The 17,481-nt window shown below is 54.6% G+C and overlaps 1 protein-coding gene across 1 annotated transcript; it reads left to right on the forward strand.

Moving 5' to 3' along the window:
• Window positions 1-194: 194 nt before the first annotated feature.
• SUPT4H1 (SPT4 homolog, DSIF elongation factor subunit) lies at window positions 195-7,188 on the forward strand. The gene is made up of 5 exons (XM_060081568.1): window positions 195-304; window positions 879-985; window positions 4,742-4,797; window positions 5,308-5,361; window positions 6,029-7,188. The coding sequence occupies exons 1-5, from the start codon at window positions 236-238 to the stop codon at window positions 6,094-6,096; spliced, it is 354 nt and encodes a 117-aa protein (XP_059937551.1). The 5' UTR covers window positions 195-235; the 3' UTR covers window positions 6,097-7,188.
• The last annotated feature ends 10,293 nt before the right edge of the window (window positions 7,189-17,481 follow it).

A 17,481-nucleotide genomic window follows, 5' to 3' on the forward strand; every position in this document is an offset into this window, starting at 1 on the left:
TCGCGCCGGCCCAGGTGGCGGGGGTGCGCGCCGGCACAGGTGACTCCCGGCCGGCCCCGCCTCCTGGCGGGAGAAACCATTTCCTAAGGCGGGTGGAGGGGCGGGGCCGGCGGCCTCCCAAGCCGGAAGAGGAAGTCTGGGACACCGGAAGTGCGGGCATTCTGGGTAATTTGCTATTTACTTCCTGCGAGAGGAGGTTGTGGCTCCTTCCTTCGTTGTTCTTCCGTGGGAGAAGATGGCCCTGGAGACGGTGCCGAAAGACCTGCGGCATCTGCGGGCTTGTTTGCTGTGTTCGCTGGTCAAGGTGTCTGTGGGGAACGTGGTTGTACGGGCGATGGGGGACCAAGCTGGGGGAAAGTGGGGGGAAACAGGGCTACAGGAACAGTGAAGAGAGAAGTCAGGTCCAGGACCCAGGGGGTGGCAGGGGGACGTGGGAAGCAGCAGGAGGCCATCGTTTAAGTCGGTAGGAACGCAGGCAAATCTTGCAGCCGTGGGCATGGGCGTTCTCACATGCCTTCGCAACTTCAGCTCTCAGCACAGGCCTGACCCTTTACAGACGTTCAGCGAACTTCCGTTATAGCCGAAGGACATTAGGAATTGGAGGAGGGTGGGGATCTGCAGCTGAGGGAGTAGTCGGAGAAGGTGCCTGACCCCACGGAGATTTAGGGGAAGGAATAGGTAAAACGCAGTTGGGAACAAGAGAAGAAGGATTGTGAGAGTGGAACTTAGGAAAGGGGCTGTAGGAATGGTGGGTGGGCGACCTGATGAGACGGAACCAACATAGGGAGCCTTGTACTTGACCAGGTAAAAGTATGGGGAAAGCTGTTTTTTCTCTTCGCCTTGTTCATGCTCACCTCCCTCCTTTTTTCCCCTCCCAGACTATAGACCAGTTTGAATATGATGGCTGTGATAATTGTGATGCATACCTTCAGATGAAGGGTAACCGAGAGATGGTATATGACTGCACCAGCTCTTCCTTTGACGGGTAAGCCCTTTAGACGGCTGCATCCCTTCTTTTACATTACCCGTATCCCACCACGTAAATGTGGACAGACTCTTGAGACCCTAATCCTAGTTGGTCTCAAAGTTATTTTGAGACACACGAGTCCTGTGCTGTCCAGTACAGTAGCCACTAGCCATGTGTGGCATGGAGTCCCTGAAATGTGGCTAGTCCAAGTTCAGATATGCTTTACCTGTAATGCGTACAGTGGATTTCGAAGACTCAGCACAAGGAAAAAGAATGTAAAATATCTTGATCTTTCGTGTTTTAATCACATGCCAGAATAATAATACTTTGAATATGTTGGGTTAAATGAAATATATTATTGAAGTTAACTTCCCCTCTTGTCTTTCCTCCTTTAACATGGCTACAGGAAATTTTAAAAATGACTTGCGCGGCTTTCATTATATTTCCACTGGACAGGTCTTCACTAGACTATTAGCCCATTGCTGATAGGGACTGTTTATGTCATGCACCATGACCTGGCATAGGGCCTGGAGGGTGACGGATACTTAATACACATTTGTTGAATGTATGAAGATCCTTTTTGAAAATGAAGGGTAAATTTTGGCCCCAAAGCTGATGCTTTTAGATATCTCTAAGAGGCCCTAAGAGAAAAGTTTTCCCTTGGTGAGATTGCCCAGTGGCGGGAAGGGGAATGAGAGAAGTGTGAGTGGCTAGGGCTCAATTTTCCTTCCCCAAGGGAGGAGCCAGAGGGCAGTATTCTTTGGGGGTTAAGTTTCTTTTGGTTTCTAGGCCAAGTAAGGGTCTACATGCAAACTGGGCCCAAACCAGTGCATGCTAAAGTTCCTTCAAGGTGGGCCAACTTCATTCCTCCTTTGTTTGCCTTTAAGGAAGAGTAACGGGTTGAGCAAAACAGATGTTGTCGTGGAACCTTTACTTCGTACATATGTACACGTGCATGTGCACGCTCAGATACTCCGCTTCTTCATTCGTTAGCGCTGTTACCATCCAGTGCTAACAAATGAATGGGCTCCCATCTGTGGCTGCTGTGAGAGATGGCAAGAGTTACACAATGAGATACTTACAAGTGAGAGAGACGCAGTGTAAAGTTTTGCACGTTAGGGTTTTGTTTTTCTTTGTTTAAAATCTGGTAAAATATATATAAATTTTTTTGCCGTTTTTAAGTGTAGAATTCATTCAACGGCATTAAATATATTCGTATTTTTGTGCAACTATTACCACCTTCTATCTCCAGAACTTTTTTTTTTTTTTTTTTTTTTTTGCCACACGGCATGTGGGATCTTAGTTCCCCCACTAGGGATCAAACTCGCGCCCCCTGCATTGGAAGCGTGGAGTGTTAACCACTGGACCGCCAGGGGAGTCCCTCCAGAACTTTTTTCATCTTCTCATTTCCTCCTCCCCGCAGCCCCTGGCAACCACCATTTTACTTTCCCTGTGAATTTGATTAGTCTAGGTACTTCCTGTAAGTGGAATCTTACAATATTTGTCCTTTTGTGATTGGTTCATTTCACGTAGCATAATGTCTTCAAGGTTTATCCATATTGTAGCATGTGTCAGAATTTCCTTTTTAAGCTTAATAATATCCCATTTTATGTATATACCAAATTTTATATATCTGTGCATCTGTTGATGGACACGTGGGTTGCTTCTACCTTTTGGCTGTTAGGAATAATGCTACCATGAACATGGCTTTACAAATACCTGTTCAGGTCCCTGCTTTCACTTCTTTGGGGTATATATGCAGAAGTGGAGTTGCTGGATTATTCTATGTTTAACATTTTGAGGAACTGCGATACTGTTTTCTATAGCAGCAGCATTTCACATTCCCACCAGCAGAGTACAAGGGTTCCAGTTTCGCCACATCCTTGTCAGCACTTGTTACTTTCTGTTTTTTGTTTTGTTTTTGATAATAGCTGCTCTGTTGGGTGTGAAGTGCTATCTTATGGTTTTGATTTGCATTTCCTTAATGATTAGTGATGTTGAGCATCTTTTCATGTGCTTATTGGCCATTTGTATATCTTCTTTGGAAAAAAGTCTCTTCAAATATAGTTCAGTTATAAAAACTTGGAAATAACTACAGCTTCTAAGCAAGAAGTCTCTGAGGACTCCCATCTTTGGGCCACGGTTCTGGGTTTTACATTAAGTGACAACTCTGATATTGTCAGTGTCTTACTAAAGGATTGTCGAGAGAGTTCTGAAGCATGCTATGTTCAATTAAAAAACAAAAGGTTACGACCATTTATCAGAGTCTGGGCATAATAGCTGCACGTGTCCAGGTTAAGCTGTCATTGTTTTCGAGTTCCTTAAGAGTTGAGTTGATGATGAGAACTGAGCAAGTAGAGTTTTTTGCCCATTTTTGAATGAGGTTTTTGGTTTTTTGTTGTTGAGTTGTAGGAGTTATTTATGTATTCTGGTGCGTATTAGGATTCGAAGAGTGAGGATATCAAAGGCTAAAGGAGATCAGAGGAGGGCTTGATGAACTCAGCCCGAAGTGGAGGAGATAGCATATGAGCCAGGCTCTTAATTAAGGGAAGACGTACAGGATTTTTGAGGAGGTTGAGATGAGAGAAACGTAGAAAAAGCATTCTAAACAAAGGGACTGACCCGAGCAAAGGCATGGGCTGGGAAAACCAGGGTATGTTTGCAGAATGGTGGGAATTCTGTTCAGGTTAAATCATAAGGTTGGATAACAGACACTGTAAGGCTGGCAGGATAGATTGTGAAGGACAGAGGAGAATATACGTTTGGTCAGAAGAACAGCCTGCATACGTGCCTACCCCAGACTGGTCTGCCTGGCCAGGGCAAGTATTACCCTTCCTGCCACCCCTGGAGGTGGGGTCAGTTCCACTCAAAGCATATAGCTGAGAATGTAGGATTTGGATGGGGAGGGAGGCTTCCCAGATAAGAGTCCAGGATTGCTACCAAGAGAAGGGGGAATGGATACTGAGGAGGCAGTCAACAAATACCAGTGCCTGGTACAGATCTGTCACAGGAGGCGATCAGTAAGTATTTGATCGAATGGGGGAATGACAAAAGTGACCTCTGTAGCTTCTGAAAGCACCTGAAGCTTACCTGTCCTGCTCGGGAGCAGGCTTCTGGCCCTTGCGTAGCCTCTGTTGCCTGTGCTCTGGGATTAGAGCTACCCTGAGAAGAGTGATTAGGATAATAAAGGAGAGCTCGTGTGTACAACCTTCTCGTTTCATCTTACTGATGACATTCTGAGGGAGGTCTCCGTACGTGTGTCAGGCTGTACAGCTCATTAAAGGCGGAGCTTGCTTAAGTCTAACTTGTTTCTAGTAAGAGGACCCATTGTTTTGACTCACCCTCCCCTTTGCACCAGGCTCCAGGCCTCAGTGGTTGTGTTGGTTGTAATCAGTAATGCCATCTACCTCAAAAGCTGTCCCATTTCCCAGGGAATCGGTAGGCCAAGGATGCTTTTGAGCATGGCGAGATAGCCTTTGGGGGTTGCTGACTGACCCGTGACTGGGGGGCCAGGGACATAAGTGCAAAGGACCTTGTCAGTACTAGCTCTGAGTCAGTCCCTTCCCAGCACTAGAACTTAGTTTCCCCTGCTTTCTGGTAGAAACTCAATACTTGGCTTTTTCCTAGGTTTCCTCTCCCAGAACTTTTGTGCTGGCTGGGAACAGAGTAAAGGGGCAGGGTGGGGGGGGGGGGCGGGGGGGGCAGTTCCCTTGGTCTCTCTGTTCTCTAGTAGAGGCAACTCAGGCTGACTGTCTGTTTCTTTCCCCTTTCTAGAATCATTGCGATGATGAGTCCAGAGGACAGCTGGGTCTCCAAGTGGCAGCGAGTCAGTAAGTGTCTCCCTTTCTCTTTATCCTGGCCTGGTTGTGTTGTCAGGGCCAGGGTGCGTGTGGGGGAGTCTTCAATCAGTGGGTAGGTGGCCCCAGAGTGAGAACGATGAGGTTGGAGGAAAGCCAAGGAAAGTGTCCTGTGTCCTGTCATTTAACACTTAGAGCCAAAAGAAGTGACTGCTCTTCTCTGGGAGTTGGCGGCATTTCTTTCATTTTTAGCTTAAGCTTCCATTTGGTCTTTAGTTGTAATTCACTCTCTTTTTTTTTTTTTTCCTGCGGTACACGGGCCCCCCCATTGATGTGGCCTCTCCCGCCGCAGAGCACAGGCTCCGGACGCGCAGGCTCAGCGGCCGTGGCTCACGGGCCCAGCCGTACGCGGCTTGCGGGATCTTCCTGGATCAGGGCACGAACCTGTGTCCCCTGCATTGGCAGGCGGACCCCCAACCACTGTGCCACCTGGGAAGCCCTGTAACTCACTCTTAAACTGCAGTCTCTTTTCTTCTCTTTCAGGTAACTTTAAGCCAGGTGTATATGCAGTGTCCGTCACTGGTCGCCTGCCCCAAGGTAATAATAATCATAGTAACGGCCAATGTTCATTTACTGTGCCAAGCTCTATGGAAGTTTCTTATGTGAATTAATGCCAGTCCTCACAACTCCATGAGGGAAAGCAGATCTCAGAGAGGCTAAATAACGTGTCCAAGGTCACCCAGCTAGTAAGTAACGAGCCAGAATTTGGGGACCCGGGCATCCTGGCTCCAGAACCCTTGCTTTTTTTTTTTTTTTTTTTTGCGGTATGCGGGCCTCTCACTGTTGCGGCCTCCCCCGTTGCGGAGCGCAGGCTCCGGACGCGCAGGCTCAGCGGCCATGGCCCACGGGCCCAGCCGCTCCGCGGCATATGGGATCCTCCCAGACCGGGGCACGAACCCGTATCCCCTGCATCGGCAGGCGGACTCTCAACCACTTGCGCCACCAGGGAGGCCCCAGAACCCTTGCTTTTGACGACTACAATGTGTCTCTCTTTTTCTTCTCATTCTTACCAAGTCATTGCCAAGCACTTGCCTGGATCTTCAAGGGTGACAAGCCGACCACGCAGTTCGGTTGATGAGCCGTCCAGGAACTCCAGTTTGCTTAGAGCACGCCACCCCTTCCCCTCACCAAGTGGTCCCCGAGGGACCTTTCGTATCTTCTGGAGTCTTCTTCCCTCACAGAGCTGTTTCTTTTCCTGCTGCAGGAATCGTGCGGGAGCTGAAGAGTCGAGGCGTGGCCTACAAGTCCAGAGACACAGCCATCAAGACCTAGCGAGATGCACGGCCGCCAGCGTCTTTGCTCCTTGTCTCTGCCTCTGCTTATTTTTTGTCGTGAAACTAAATGGGCAGAACTTCAAATACGTGCCGCCCTCCGAGTCTGAGGTTCAGCAGACTGTTGAAAGAGCAGCACAGTGTGTCCCTGGGCCATTTTACCTTCTCTGGGCTGCTGGGGGGTGGGAGTGGTTTGGGTTGGGGGATTAGCGGAGACTGACTTCAGTGGGGAGTAGGATGCGGGCCTTCCTACGCACAGCCCGGGGCTGCGCCCTTGCGCATGGGCAGGACTCTGGGTCAGATGCCAGCAAACACGAACCCCTAGGAATGCTCTTAAGCCCCGAACAGATGCCTTGCCTCCCTCTTCCTTTGTCTTAACTGGGCACAGTGAGAACTCGTCGCCCAGGAGGCATCTTCCCAGAGCAGCAGAGGCCCTTCTGCTCTTCGTCATCTGTCTCTGAGCCTCCAGGATTGTAGCCTTTCTAGTGAGCTTCCCTGGGTCTCGGAGGTCTGCTGTCCTGAGTCTCGGCAACTCCGTCAGCCTGGTCTTCCTGGTGTCTGGTGGTCGCAGCCTTCTGCCCGCCAGACCTGGCACAGCAGGTGTCCCTTGAAGAAATCCTGAGGCTTCCTCGTATTACTTGCCCTTGACCCTGTTTAAAACCTTTTTTCCCCTTCTTTGTTTTCTTTTTTCTGTTCTTCCTATACCTTAGGCCCACCAGTGACGCCCGTGACCCCCCCCCCCACTACTTTCCTGCGTTCCCCTAACTGGAGACCCTCAGGTTGCTGCTGGGTCTTGGTCTGGCTAGTTCGTGCCTCTCCTTTTCTCTCTGGCCTAGTAAGAGGGCCTTGAGTGATGTCACGGTATTGGCCAAGGTGAGTTACTTGTTTTGGAATTAGTTACCATAAATTCTCATTTACTTAAATTTCCACAGAAAATCCTGTTAAGTGTCCTCATTTTTATTTCCCTCAGTTTCTTGTTCCCCATCTGCAAAACGAAAGTGATTACATCCTATTTACCTCAGGATTTTTGTGATTCTAAAAATAAAGCAATGTGAAGATTCTGTAACTTAAGTTTTATAAAAGGTAAAACTCATTTGCTCTCCTTTATTCGTCATTCTGCAGTGTATGCAGCATGTACACGATCCACCCGAACAGTGGGGCAAGTGCCTGGAACGGGCGCGCGGGCAGAGCTCTGACTCGGGCAGGGGCGCCTGCGCCCGGGCTTGTGGCGTCTTAGCTTGTGGCGTCTTAGCCGCCTGGTGTTGCTAGTGAGTCAGTGTCTCCTGTTACCTGTGACCTGGACCGTGTGCGAACGAGGGAGAGATGCTGCTGCTCCGGTGACCCTCCCAGGCCCAGGGGAGGGAGCTGGGACTGGCCCGGGCGCTCATGTCACCACTCACGGGTCCTGTCGAACCAGAACCGGTCTCTGATGCCTTCAAGCTCAGGGAGCGGTCTGTTAACCCCAATCCCAACTGAGCTTTTCCAGGACTTTCCCAGCCCAGCACGCTGAGCTCCGGGGGCGGCGGTTCCTGTCGTTCAGTTTCAACCTGAAAGAAGCCTTGGGAAACAGCCCCACCAGGCTAGAGTTTACGTCCCGGAGGGAAGACGTGGGTGTTAGCAAGAGTGCCGGGGCCACGCAGCCGGCACCCAACTTTCACTGGCTTTCTCAGAAAGTCCCTTGGAAATCCCCAGCCGCCGTCCCGCGTGTCCGACCCGGACGTGGCTGCTCGGCGAGAATGGAAACAGTTGCGGGGGGCGGGGCGGGGGCAAGAGGAGCTGCGCGCAGATAACCACACTCCCGCCGCCGCGGCCCCACACCCGGCGGCGCCCCAACGCCCCAACTGTCAGCCTCGCCGGAAGCGAGAGACGGGCGCTGGCGGCCGTGGGGGAGGGCGGCCGGCCGCAGTGCCCGGATCTCAGTCTCCGTGCGCCCCGCCGCTTCTGCGGGGGGCTGCGTCTGACTTGGCTCTCGTGCTTTCTCTCGGTGGTCCAGACGGGCGCCGAGGTGCCGGAGTCCTGTCCTCCGTTGGGAACCCAAAGAAGCTGAAGCACGGGCCGGTGGCTCACTCCCCGCGAGTGAGCAGTTCTGCGGGCGAGGGGAGGTTTCGGGCGCCGGCCTCCCCGTGCGTGAGGGCTGCGCCCCGCCTGGGAGCCCGTCCCGTCGAAGTCTCAGCCCCATTCTGACCGCTGAGGTCCCACATCGGCCGGAAGCTCTCAGTCTCCTGCTTAGTAGCCTGGCTTCTCTCCTTGAGCAAGGCAAGCCTCCTCCCCAGTTCAACAAGGACGGACTCAAGTCAGAAACAGTGGTGGCCCGGCTGCCTTCCCCTTGCCTGCCTGCTCCTCATCCTTCACCGTGGGGTCAGGGTCTCCCCCAAATGGAGGGGCTAACCGGCAGTGCGTGCAGCCTCCAGCCCAAAGCAGGGGTTGGTAGCTGATGGAACAAGGGTCCGAACATTCTGGTCTTGGAGGGAGCGATTTTCCCAAGAGTAATGGGACGGGCTGGCGAGGGCCTAACCTTCAGGTTTAGGGACTGAGGTCTCTCTCCTCTGGCATGGCCGTTACCTTCATAGTGCCAGCCTGTCTATAACCTGCTATGAATTCTCGAGTCCCCTCCCTGACACCTGGGGGGGGTGTGTGTGTGTGTAAAGGCGACAGGTAGTAAATGTTTAAGAACAGACTAATAACATCTCAGTCTGTCTGGAAGTCTGGTTCATGTTTGGTATCCGTAAAGCCTTTCATTTAAATAGCATTTTACAAGTCGACAAGGGGGCTTTCACATCCATTATCTTATTTGATCCCCCAAAACCCCTGTGCCAAAGTTAACATCCTTAGGTAACGATGCACAGGCTGAGGCTCAAAGAGTTAAAGTGACTTGGTCATGATCAAGTAGTGGAGGCTTAGCTCAAGAAATGTCTGGTTTAGGGCTGCGTTTTCACGTAGTTCTCCCCAGACGCAGCAGCTTTGCTCCCTTCATGATTTTTCCACAGAACCAGCAAGCTGCATGTGCCTGCACGCTGAGCTGCCCTAACCCCCCTACCCCCACCACCTACAATCGCTAGGTCTTCAAGTCCAAAACTAGCCAGAGAGGGGGGAGACAGTGTGGGGAAATGGCCAGAGAGGAGATACTCGGGATTTACTCAAGGATCCCTGTGCAGAGCATGGGGAAACCGGTCCAGTCCTCCAGTTCCTGCCTGGCTGCATCTTCTGTTCCATTCCATCAGCTCTCGGGTATCTGCTGGCCTGTGCCAGGTCTCTCCAACCTCTCCCGCTATTTTCTACTCACCACCTTCCTCCACCTGCAGCCCAGTTATGGCCCCTTCACGCTCCCCTGGAACTAGGGGCAGTGTCCCTGCCTCTCAGCCCTGCTGCTTCCACCACCCACTAGCCCTGACTTTTCTAAGTCACTTTACTTCTCTAAAAGAAGCTTCCTCTTCAAAAAAATGCAGTTGACAAAACTCTGGTGTTAGTTGACAGGATAGTGGTTCCTTGTGAAAGGTGGGGTGGAGCAGGTCATGAGGGGCCCCTGGTTATGGTCTGCTTTTGATCTGGATGCTAGTTACATAGGTCGATTCATTTTCTGGAGATCTACTGAGTTATACACTCATGATTTGTTCCCTTTTCTGTTTGTCCGTTATACCTGAAATAAAAAGTTCGCTTAAAAATGCAGTTGGCAGCTCTTGTCTTAGGATAGTTTTGAGAATCAAATACAGTCATTTAGGTAAAAGCAATTTGAGAGCTGTAAACTACTAAGTCTACCTAAGGGATTGTCATTCCAAGTTGTCCCCCTCTAGATAAGTGCTAGCTAAGAACGTCATCACTCTAGCCTTCTTGGGCAATAGATGTTCAAATGTATCTATCCGCAAATATATCAAAACTGAAACATTTTTCTTCAAGCACCGTGGCTTTTTATCTTAATCTCTGTCTCTTTCTGTTCTTTCATTTTTACGACCTAAGTTTTGTTTATTTTTTTAATATATACTTCCTTTCTATTTGGCTATGAGATTGTGAATGTGATTTAACCTCTACTTGGCTTAAAGTCATTGTTATGAAACCTCCATTTTTGTATCATGTGGTGAAATGGTTCTGGGACTAATTATTTCTCTACCTCTCAGATTCATGTCAGCCTGTCAGCTGTCACTTCTGCTGCTCATGTGTGGCTGTCCCCCCTCCAGTCTTGTCTGAACCAGGAGATTAGCCATGCTGGTAAAAACTGCTGTTGGGTGAGCCAGTAAGTCTTGGACTGAGGAAGAAAGCACATGGCTGTCTGCCTGCGCCTTGGGGCTCAGAGGCCTTCACCATTGGGAGGGGGAGGTCTGGAGTGTCGGGGTGGATGAAAGAGTGGAGGCAGACCCTGCGGAGAATTCCAGGGCTGGGGGATTCAGGGCTTAGGCCAGCCCCTCACTTGACGAGTGAGAAAACTGAGCCCCAGAGTCAAGGGTCAGCCTGCCCTCAAGAGGGGGTCACTGCTACTTTGTATGTCCTCCACTGCCTGGCTCAGCACCTTTTGCCTACAGATGCTTGTGTTTCTCTCGCTTTTAGACCCCAGGAAGCAGGAACTGAGTGCAGAGAAAACTCTGCCCTGGGCTGCTGGTTCCTAGATGCCAGATCCTCTGAGAATGTGACAGAAAACGTCTCCCCTCTAGACCTCGGCATTCCTAGTCTCAACACTCGCCCCGAAGTGGAGGGCAGGCATTATGGGGTCACGGACAGAGGACTTGAGGCCCAGGGGTCCGTCCCACAGCAGAGGGAGGCTTGTGCCTCTTAGAAGTCAGGGAGCCGGAAGGCCCCGTTTCGAGACCCTGTGCTGCTTCTTGCCTGTGCTCTCTCCTTCCTCCACACTGAGTCTCGTGCTCCAGAGAGAACTTGGGGGAAGATAAGGAACAGCTTCAGACGCCAGGGTGGGGAGACCCCAGCTTCCATCCAAAATGGAGCCCTCCTTCTCTCTTCCCCAAACCCGGCAACTGCCACCCTTTCAACCCCTCCCCCAAGCCCGGAAAATACCTGGAAGGAAGTGAGCGCTCTGGGCCACTAGCCGGAAGAGGGGGTTTAACTGTCACCTGGTCCCTGGGGGCTTGAGTGGCAGAGGGCAGAGGGGAAAATGCAAATCCATGCACGGAGAGGAAGAGGGTGGCAGCCAAGGCCGAGCAGGCGCTGGGGAGGCCTGAGGCAAGGGAGTGATCACAGGCCCTGGGAGAAGCCAGCAGCTGTCCCCCCCGCACCCCCGCCCCGTGCAGGCAGCTGCCGTCGGGGCACGGGCACTTTCTCTGGGCAGCCGAGTAGACTCACTTCCTCAGCCCTGCACCTCCGGGGAGCAGGGAGATGGGGCGGGGTCTGGAGCTCCGTGGAGCCAGGCGGGAAGATGAGGAGATGGGGGAGGTCGAGGTGGGCGCTTTGCGTCACGTTTCCGTGACTGAGTCTGAGGAAGGCGTGTCTGTTGCTTTTGCAGCAGGAGGGACTAAGCTTAGACTGGAAGGACCCCTCTGGCCTCCGCACCGCTCCTCCCCCTACCAGAGGCCAGAACTGGGAGCCACGTGGTGTCCCTGCAAAGGGGTCTTTCACAGCCCCCGGGGGGCAAGAGTAGAGTGAGAAGCAGCCCTTGGGCTGGTGCTTCCACAAGAAGAGTTCGTTAGACCAGTGTGACCGCTACCAGGTTCAAAAACTGGCCCCTCCATTACTGCATTTGATCCTCAGTGCCCTCCCGTGGGGCATTAGTTCCCTTTCACAGATGAGAAAACTGAGTTTCAGTTACATCATTTGCCCAAGGTCAGCGGCCAGGCAAGTCTGGGCTGGTGTTTCGGCCCAGCCGTCCCTTATGGCGTCCCTTCGGTTCCGCTGTGGCAGCTGGGGATCCAGGGCCCATAACTGGGGCAGGGGTGAGGGCTAGCTCTTCCTTTTTCCCCCTTGACCCCCACCTGCAGGTGGGGCTCTTGGGGGTCGGGTCTGCCATGTGCAGCGCTAAGGTCTTTGGGGATGAAGGCCTCAGCAACTCCTCGTGCTCACTCACCCTTGGACCCTTCCTGGAGGACCTGGGCCTCTGGCCCCGTCCCCTCTCTCGTTTTGCCCCCGGACTCTCACCAGCACCAGCCCCCCCCAGCTGCAGCCCCAGGACGCAGCTGCCCACGCCCTATTGGCCGGCCCGGGAGCATTTGCCCTTATTTGGCCAGGCCGCTCCAGGCCGCCTCCACCCCCAGCCCAGCCCAGGCAGGCTTGTCTCTCTCACTTCGTCTTTTTGAGGTTTGACTATGGGGCCCTGGCGGGCGTCGCTTCAAACGCACTTTCTGGTTGAGTCACTTTTTAACGGCTCCAGTGCTGGGAGCTGCTACAGCTGCTGCTGCACAAGTGGCCCCCAGCCTTCGTGGCCCCCAGCCTTCGTGGCCCCAGCTCTCGTGGTCCCCTGCCTTTGTGGTCCCCCAGCTTTCGTGGCCCCAGCCCTCGTGGTCCCCAGCCTTTGTGGTCCCCAGCTTTCGTGGCCCCCAGCCTTCGTGGCCCCAGCCTTCGTGGCCACCTCCCCCACCTGACTGCCTTAATGGGCTCTGAGGGAAGGAGCTGGTGTGGCTCTTCACTGCTGGGTTCTGCAGACCACTTGGTTACCCATTTAGACCCCTCTGCTGCCCCCACCCACAAGCCTGGGGCCTGGGAAGTCTGCCCCGAGCTCCTCCCGTTGCTTTTTCCAACCCCCTTCTCCACCTGGGCTTGTGAGCAGACAAGGCTGCATCTCCACTGTCTGTTGAGTATCCACAATGAGGTCTGCCAGGCCTGGTCCTCTGGGGGACTTTGGACTGAGTCCCGTAGGGAAACAGAAATGGGTTGCAGGCTGTTGGCTGATTTTCAGGAGGGTGAAACTTAACCTCACTGAGTTTCCGTTTCCTCGTCTCTGAGATGGGGACACCATCGTTTACATCACTGGGTCAGCATGATGATCGAATGAGGTTCCATCAAGTCCTCTAGACGCCCTGGCTTCTGTCCTTCCCCACCCCACCCCACCCCACCCCAGCTCCGCGTGTAGAACGTGGTGGTGAATAAAGAAACGGCTCACAGAGCAGTCCTCACGGTGCCCTCTGTTCTCTCCAGCCTTCACCTTCTGCTTTTCCAGCTGCCCCTGGGATGTGAGGACTGCTGTGGAAGGCGGGATACAGCAGGATGCTGGCAGATAGACAGAGGCGTCCCCCAGCCCTTTGTCCCTGTTCCCAGCCAAGATGAGGGGCAGATTCTACTCGAGATCTCTTCCCAGCCACCTGCCTTCTCTGAGCTATGGGAGGTCTGCCCTTGAGCCCGCTGGGGAAATCCATGGGAAGGTCTTGGAACATAGGCCTCGCTGCTTCCTCCTCCAAGGTCCTTGGGGCCCCTTGCTCTTGGGGACTTCCTGACTACAAACAGGTCCTTTGGTCAACCTCCTCTTCAGTTTTATGGATGAAGTAAGGGCTGGGGGCTGGGGAAGCAGATCCACAGTTACCCTGTAAATAGCCGAAGGGCGGGGACTGGACGCCTGGTCTCCCACCTCCTAGTTTCGCCCTCTGTTTCATGGTCCTGATGTTGGGGGTAGGTAGTTAGGCTGATGAGAGATCATAGTGGGTTCCAGGCAGGGATGACCTGACCTGGCCCCACTCTTGGGACACACACACACACAGAGTTTATTTGTAGCAGTTAAAACTGGAGCAGGTGCAGCTCTGCAACTTAAACCAGGCAAATTTGTACCTTTGTGTGGAAGGAGCCAAGAGGGGGTTTTCTCTCATTTCCTTCCTGTGTCCCTAGGAGATCCCAGTGGAGGACGCCTCTGGTTTCATGGCCACACCCCCAGCAGTGGTCGAGCCTCACGCTCACACCCCCTTTCCTGCCCAGCCCACCCTGCCTCTTTCTAGCTGCTGTGGACAAAACCCTGAACCTGGCCCTGACCTGCTGTGTGACCTCAGGCTGCCTGATGCCTCTCTCTGGTCTTGCAGCTCAGCTTCCCGACTCAGGTCAGTTTGCTGCCTGATCTTGCTGCTTAAAAGGCCTTGGATACTGTGATCCAGAGAGCTGAGCCAGAGCCCCTCCCAGGGCAGAGCTGGCCTCCCAGGGTGCACTGCAGCCGCCTCTTGCCGGGGTGGCACAGGAGAGCCTGAGGTTCAACTTGGAGCGTGTCTGGGCAGTGCAGGCAGGGCTGGGGGCAGAGCATGCCCACCCTCCTTGTCTGGAGGCCTCTCAGCACTCCTGGGGCCCACCCCACAGCCAGCCCCAGGCTCCGGGATGAGGCAGGGGCCTTCCTCGGTGCCAACATGACCTCTGCCAGGGACACGGGCTGTCTTAGGTTCTTGAGGCGCTTCCGTTTCTCAGCACCTGCTTCCCTCGGTGGCCCCCCTTCCCAGGGAGGGAGGCCAAAGGTCCTAACGTTTGGGGCTGTCGACGCGCATTGTCCTCAGCCCCGTTGTGCAGTGCCTGGGGGCTCAACGTCCCTCCTTTGTGGCCAGGCCCGTCCCCCAGCCTTGCTCGCTGCAGGGCGGGCACTTCCTGTTTGTGCGCGGTGGGCCCTGCGGCTTCTCTCTTGTTGTCTCCACACCCCGCAGGTTATCTGGGCTGCCATCTTCGCCTGCCTGCCGAGTGCGGGCCCCAGGCCTGTGCAGCTGGAGGGGAGGCTTCGTTTTCTTCTCCACCTTCCTGTGCAGACGAGACCCCCGCCTTTCTCCCACCCTCTGGGCCTGCTCTCCCTTGCAGGTGTTAGGCCTTCAAAAGACCATTTGCTCCCCGTTTCTCCTCCTTGCCCGGTCAGCTTCTGCCCTCTTTATCTCCTCTCCTTCCAAACCCTCTTCCATCCGTACTCCAGGAAGCCCCCTCTGATGGGCCCCTGTGACTCTGAGGCCGCCACTGCAGCATCTGTTAGTCTAGCCCCATAGGCCCCTCAACCCCACCCAGGACTACTGTGCTCTTATTGCTGCCGTTTTGTGAGCTGTCAGTACGCGTGGAGGCGTAGGCACGTGTTCTGCATCACCTGTCTGATTCAGGGCTCGCTCAAGTAAGAACCCCCGTCCCCATTAGGCCTGAAGCCTTGCACCTGCTTTAGGTACGTGCTGCTCACTCACACCAACCGACGAAGCTCCCGTGCCCTGCACATGTATCTGTGTCTTGCCTATCAGACTGGGGGGCCCTGAAGACAGGGCTGTGCCCTTTTCTCCTCAGGTTCACCTTTACCTGCCCGCAGCCCCAGCTTGGCACACAAAGGTGGCTGTCCCCAAGGTCAGTGAGGTGGGGTGGGGCTGGGGATTAGGAGCCCGGAGCCCTCCGGGAGGCCAAGCCCAGGCCCAGCAGCCTCAGGCCCCTGTTCTGGTCCCGCTTTGTTTCTGATGCCAACTGCCCCACCGCTACTCCTTCTTAGCGTGGCCCCTACCCCTCCTCCCCTTTGGCTATCTCTGAGCAGGTACGAGGAGCGCCAGAACTGGAAAGGACCACGGAGGACACGTTCTAGCAGAGTCCAAGTGAGCCCAGGCTGCCCACTGAGTGCCTGGCTGAGCCCAGACCTGCCACCAAGGGGCAGAGTTTGAAGAATAGACTTGAACTCCTCTCTCCACAGAGAGGCCTCCTGTCTCAGGCACCTCCTCGCTCAGTGACTGGCCATCATCAAGGTTTAGTTTCTCTCATCCTGGGCACCTCTGGAAGCAGGAGTGGGAGCCGTGTCTCTCCCAGAGGCGCCTGTGTTCCGAATCCACGCCCACCTCCCCCAGTCACCTCCCAAGCTCGGGCCTCAGATTCCCAAGTGAGCCTTCCTGGGCATTTCCGGGGAAGAGGCAGGGGTGTCCAGGAGTTTGCAGCGGGCCTCCCCCAAAGCGCATCTGTAGGCCTGAGCTGGGACGTCACCCCCAGTGTGTGTGTGTGGTTCTGGGCCTGCTGTGCCTCTCTAGAATGGGGACTGTGGGTCCTCTGGGCTCCTCAAGCTGTGTGTGTATGTGTGTGTGTGTGTGTATGCGTATCTGTGTGTATGTATGTGTGTCTGTGTGTACGCACGTGTGTGTGGGGGGGCATGCCCGCACACAGGCATCCACTGCTCGTCCCTCAGGTTCCTGTTGCTCAGTCACTCAGGCCACACCTATGGGTCCTGCAGCCCCAAGCAGGGCTTCTAGTCCAGGGCTCCTGTTCCCCTCACCTGGTGGTTCTTACTGTCTCTGTGTCCTTATCTCAGACCTTGCCCCTTCCCTGTCCTTGATTTTGTTTCTCGTGTCCCTGTTCTCTTGGTTTGAGGCCCACCAGGGCTGGGGGAGAACTCCAGGGTATGGAGGCCCTGACCCGCCCCCCTCCCACCCACCCCCGACCCCCGGTCCCCGCCCCAGTTCCACCCTTCCTCAGCCCCAGCGTCAGGGTGGAACGAGTGAAAGCCCCAGCCTTTCCAGAAACAGCCTGACCCTGGGAGCTCTGTGGATGGGGAGGCTGGGCCTTAATCTCTCTCCTGGGTGGAGGGGGGTGTGTGGAATCAGTGTCGGTCTTGGCCTAGGGCACTGAGGAAAAACAGAGGAAATGCAGCCTCTGATGTCACGCGGGAGCAGGCCTCATGGACGGCCCCACCCTGCTCAGGACAGGAGAGAGGCCCACTGGGGCTGGGGACTGCTGAGGGACAAGTGTGTCTCTCGGAAGGAAGCTCAGGTCTGACTTGACGCAGGTCACAAGCCGAGGGAGCCTGTAGCAGAGCTGGGCCCCCAAACCAGGCCCCCTGGCTCCCAGCCTGTGACTCTTGTTTGCTGGGACAAAACACGTCTGCGGTGATGACTCTAGGGTGCTTTAGACAGAAGGTCGGGGTGGGGAGGGCGGGCAAGATGCTCGCGGAGGAGGGGCCCTGAAGGGTGAGGGTCCAGGAGCCCAGGTTACTGCACGGCTTTGATGTCCTCCTCCTCTTATCGCCTAGGGCAGCCACTTCCCCTGCACCCAGGGTCTGGAGCAGTGGTCTGTTAAAGGAGCACGGTCCCATTTCCGGCCAGCTCGCCTTCCTCACCACTGGCTCTCCAGACCCTGCAGGCGGAGGACCCTGTTCCCCGTTCTCTGTCCCATTTAGGGGCCGGGAGATGGATAACCATTTTCCAGGTTGAGGGCTGCTGGCCGTGAAGGAAGGGGTGCAGGGCGGTTTCCTCCCTGCTGCTTGCCCCCGGGTGCCAGTCCTCGTCTGGGCCTCTGGATCTGAGAGGTCCCACAGTCTCTGTGGGCCTGACACGGAATGGGGGACCCAGAGGAGATGCCCGTGGCCTTCTGGGAAGGAGCCACTGGGTGATTCTCGTCCACTCCTCGCCGCTTCCCCGCCTCCTTACCCCTGGCTCAGTCCATCCGTCTTGACTCCAGAGCCAAGCCCACCGAGGGGCTTGGAGAGCCTTGGGGAAAATGTGTGACCCGGACCCAGTTCACCCCAGCCCCCCACCCAGTCCCACACCCT

This window comes from Mesoplodon densirostris, chromosome 18 (assembly GCF_025265405.1).
Source record: "Mesoplodon densirostris isolate mMesDen1 chromosome 18, mMesDen1 primary haplotype, whole genome shotgun sequence".
Classification (NCBI taxonomy): domain Eukaryota; kingdom Metazoa; phylum Chordata; class Mammalia; order Artiodactyla; family Ziphiidae; genus Mesoplodon; species Mesoplodon densirostris.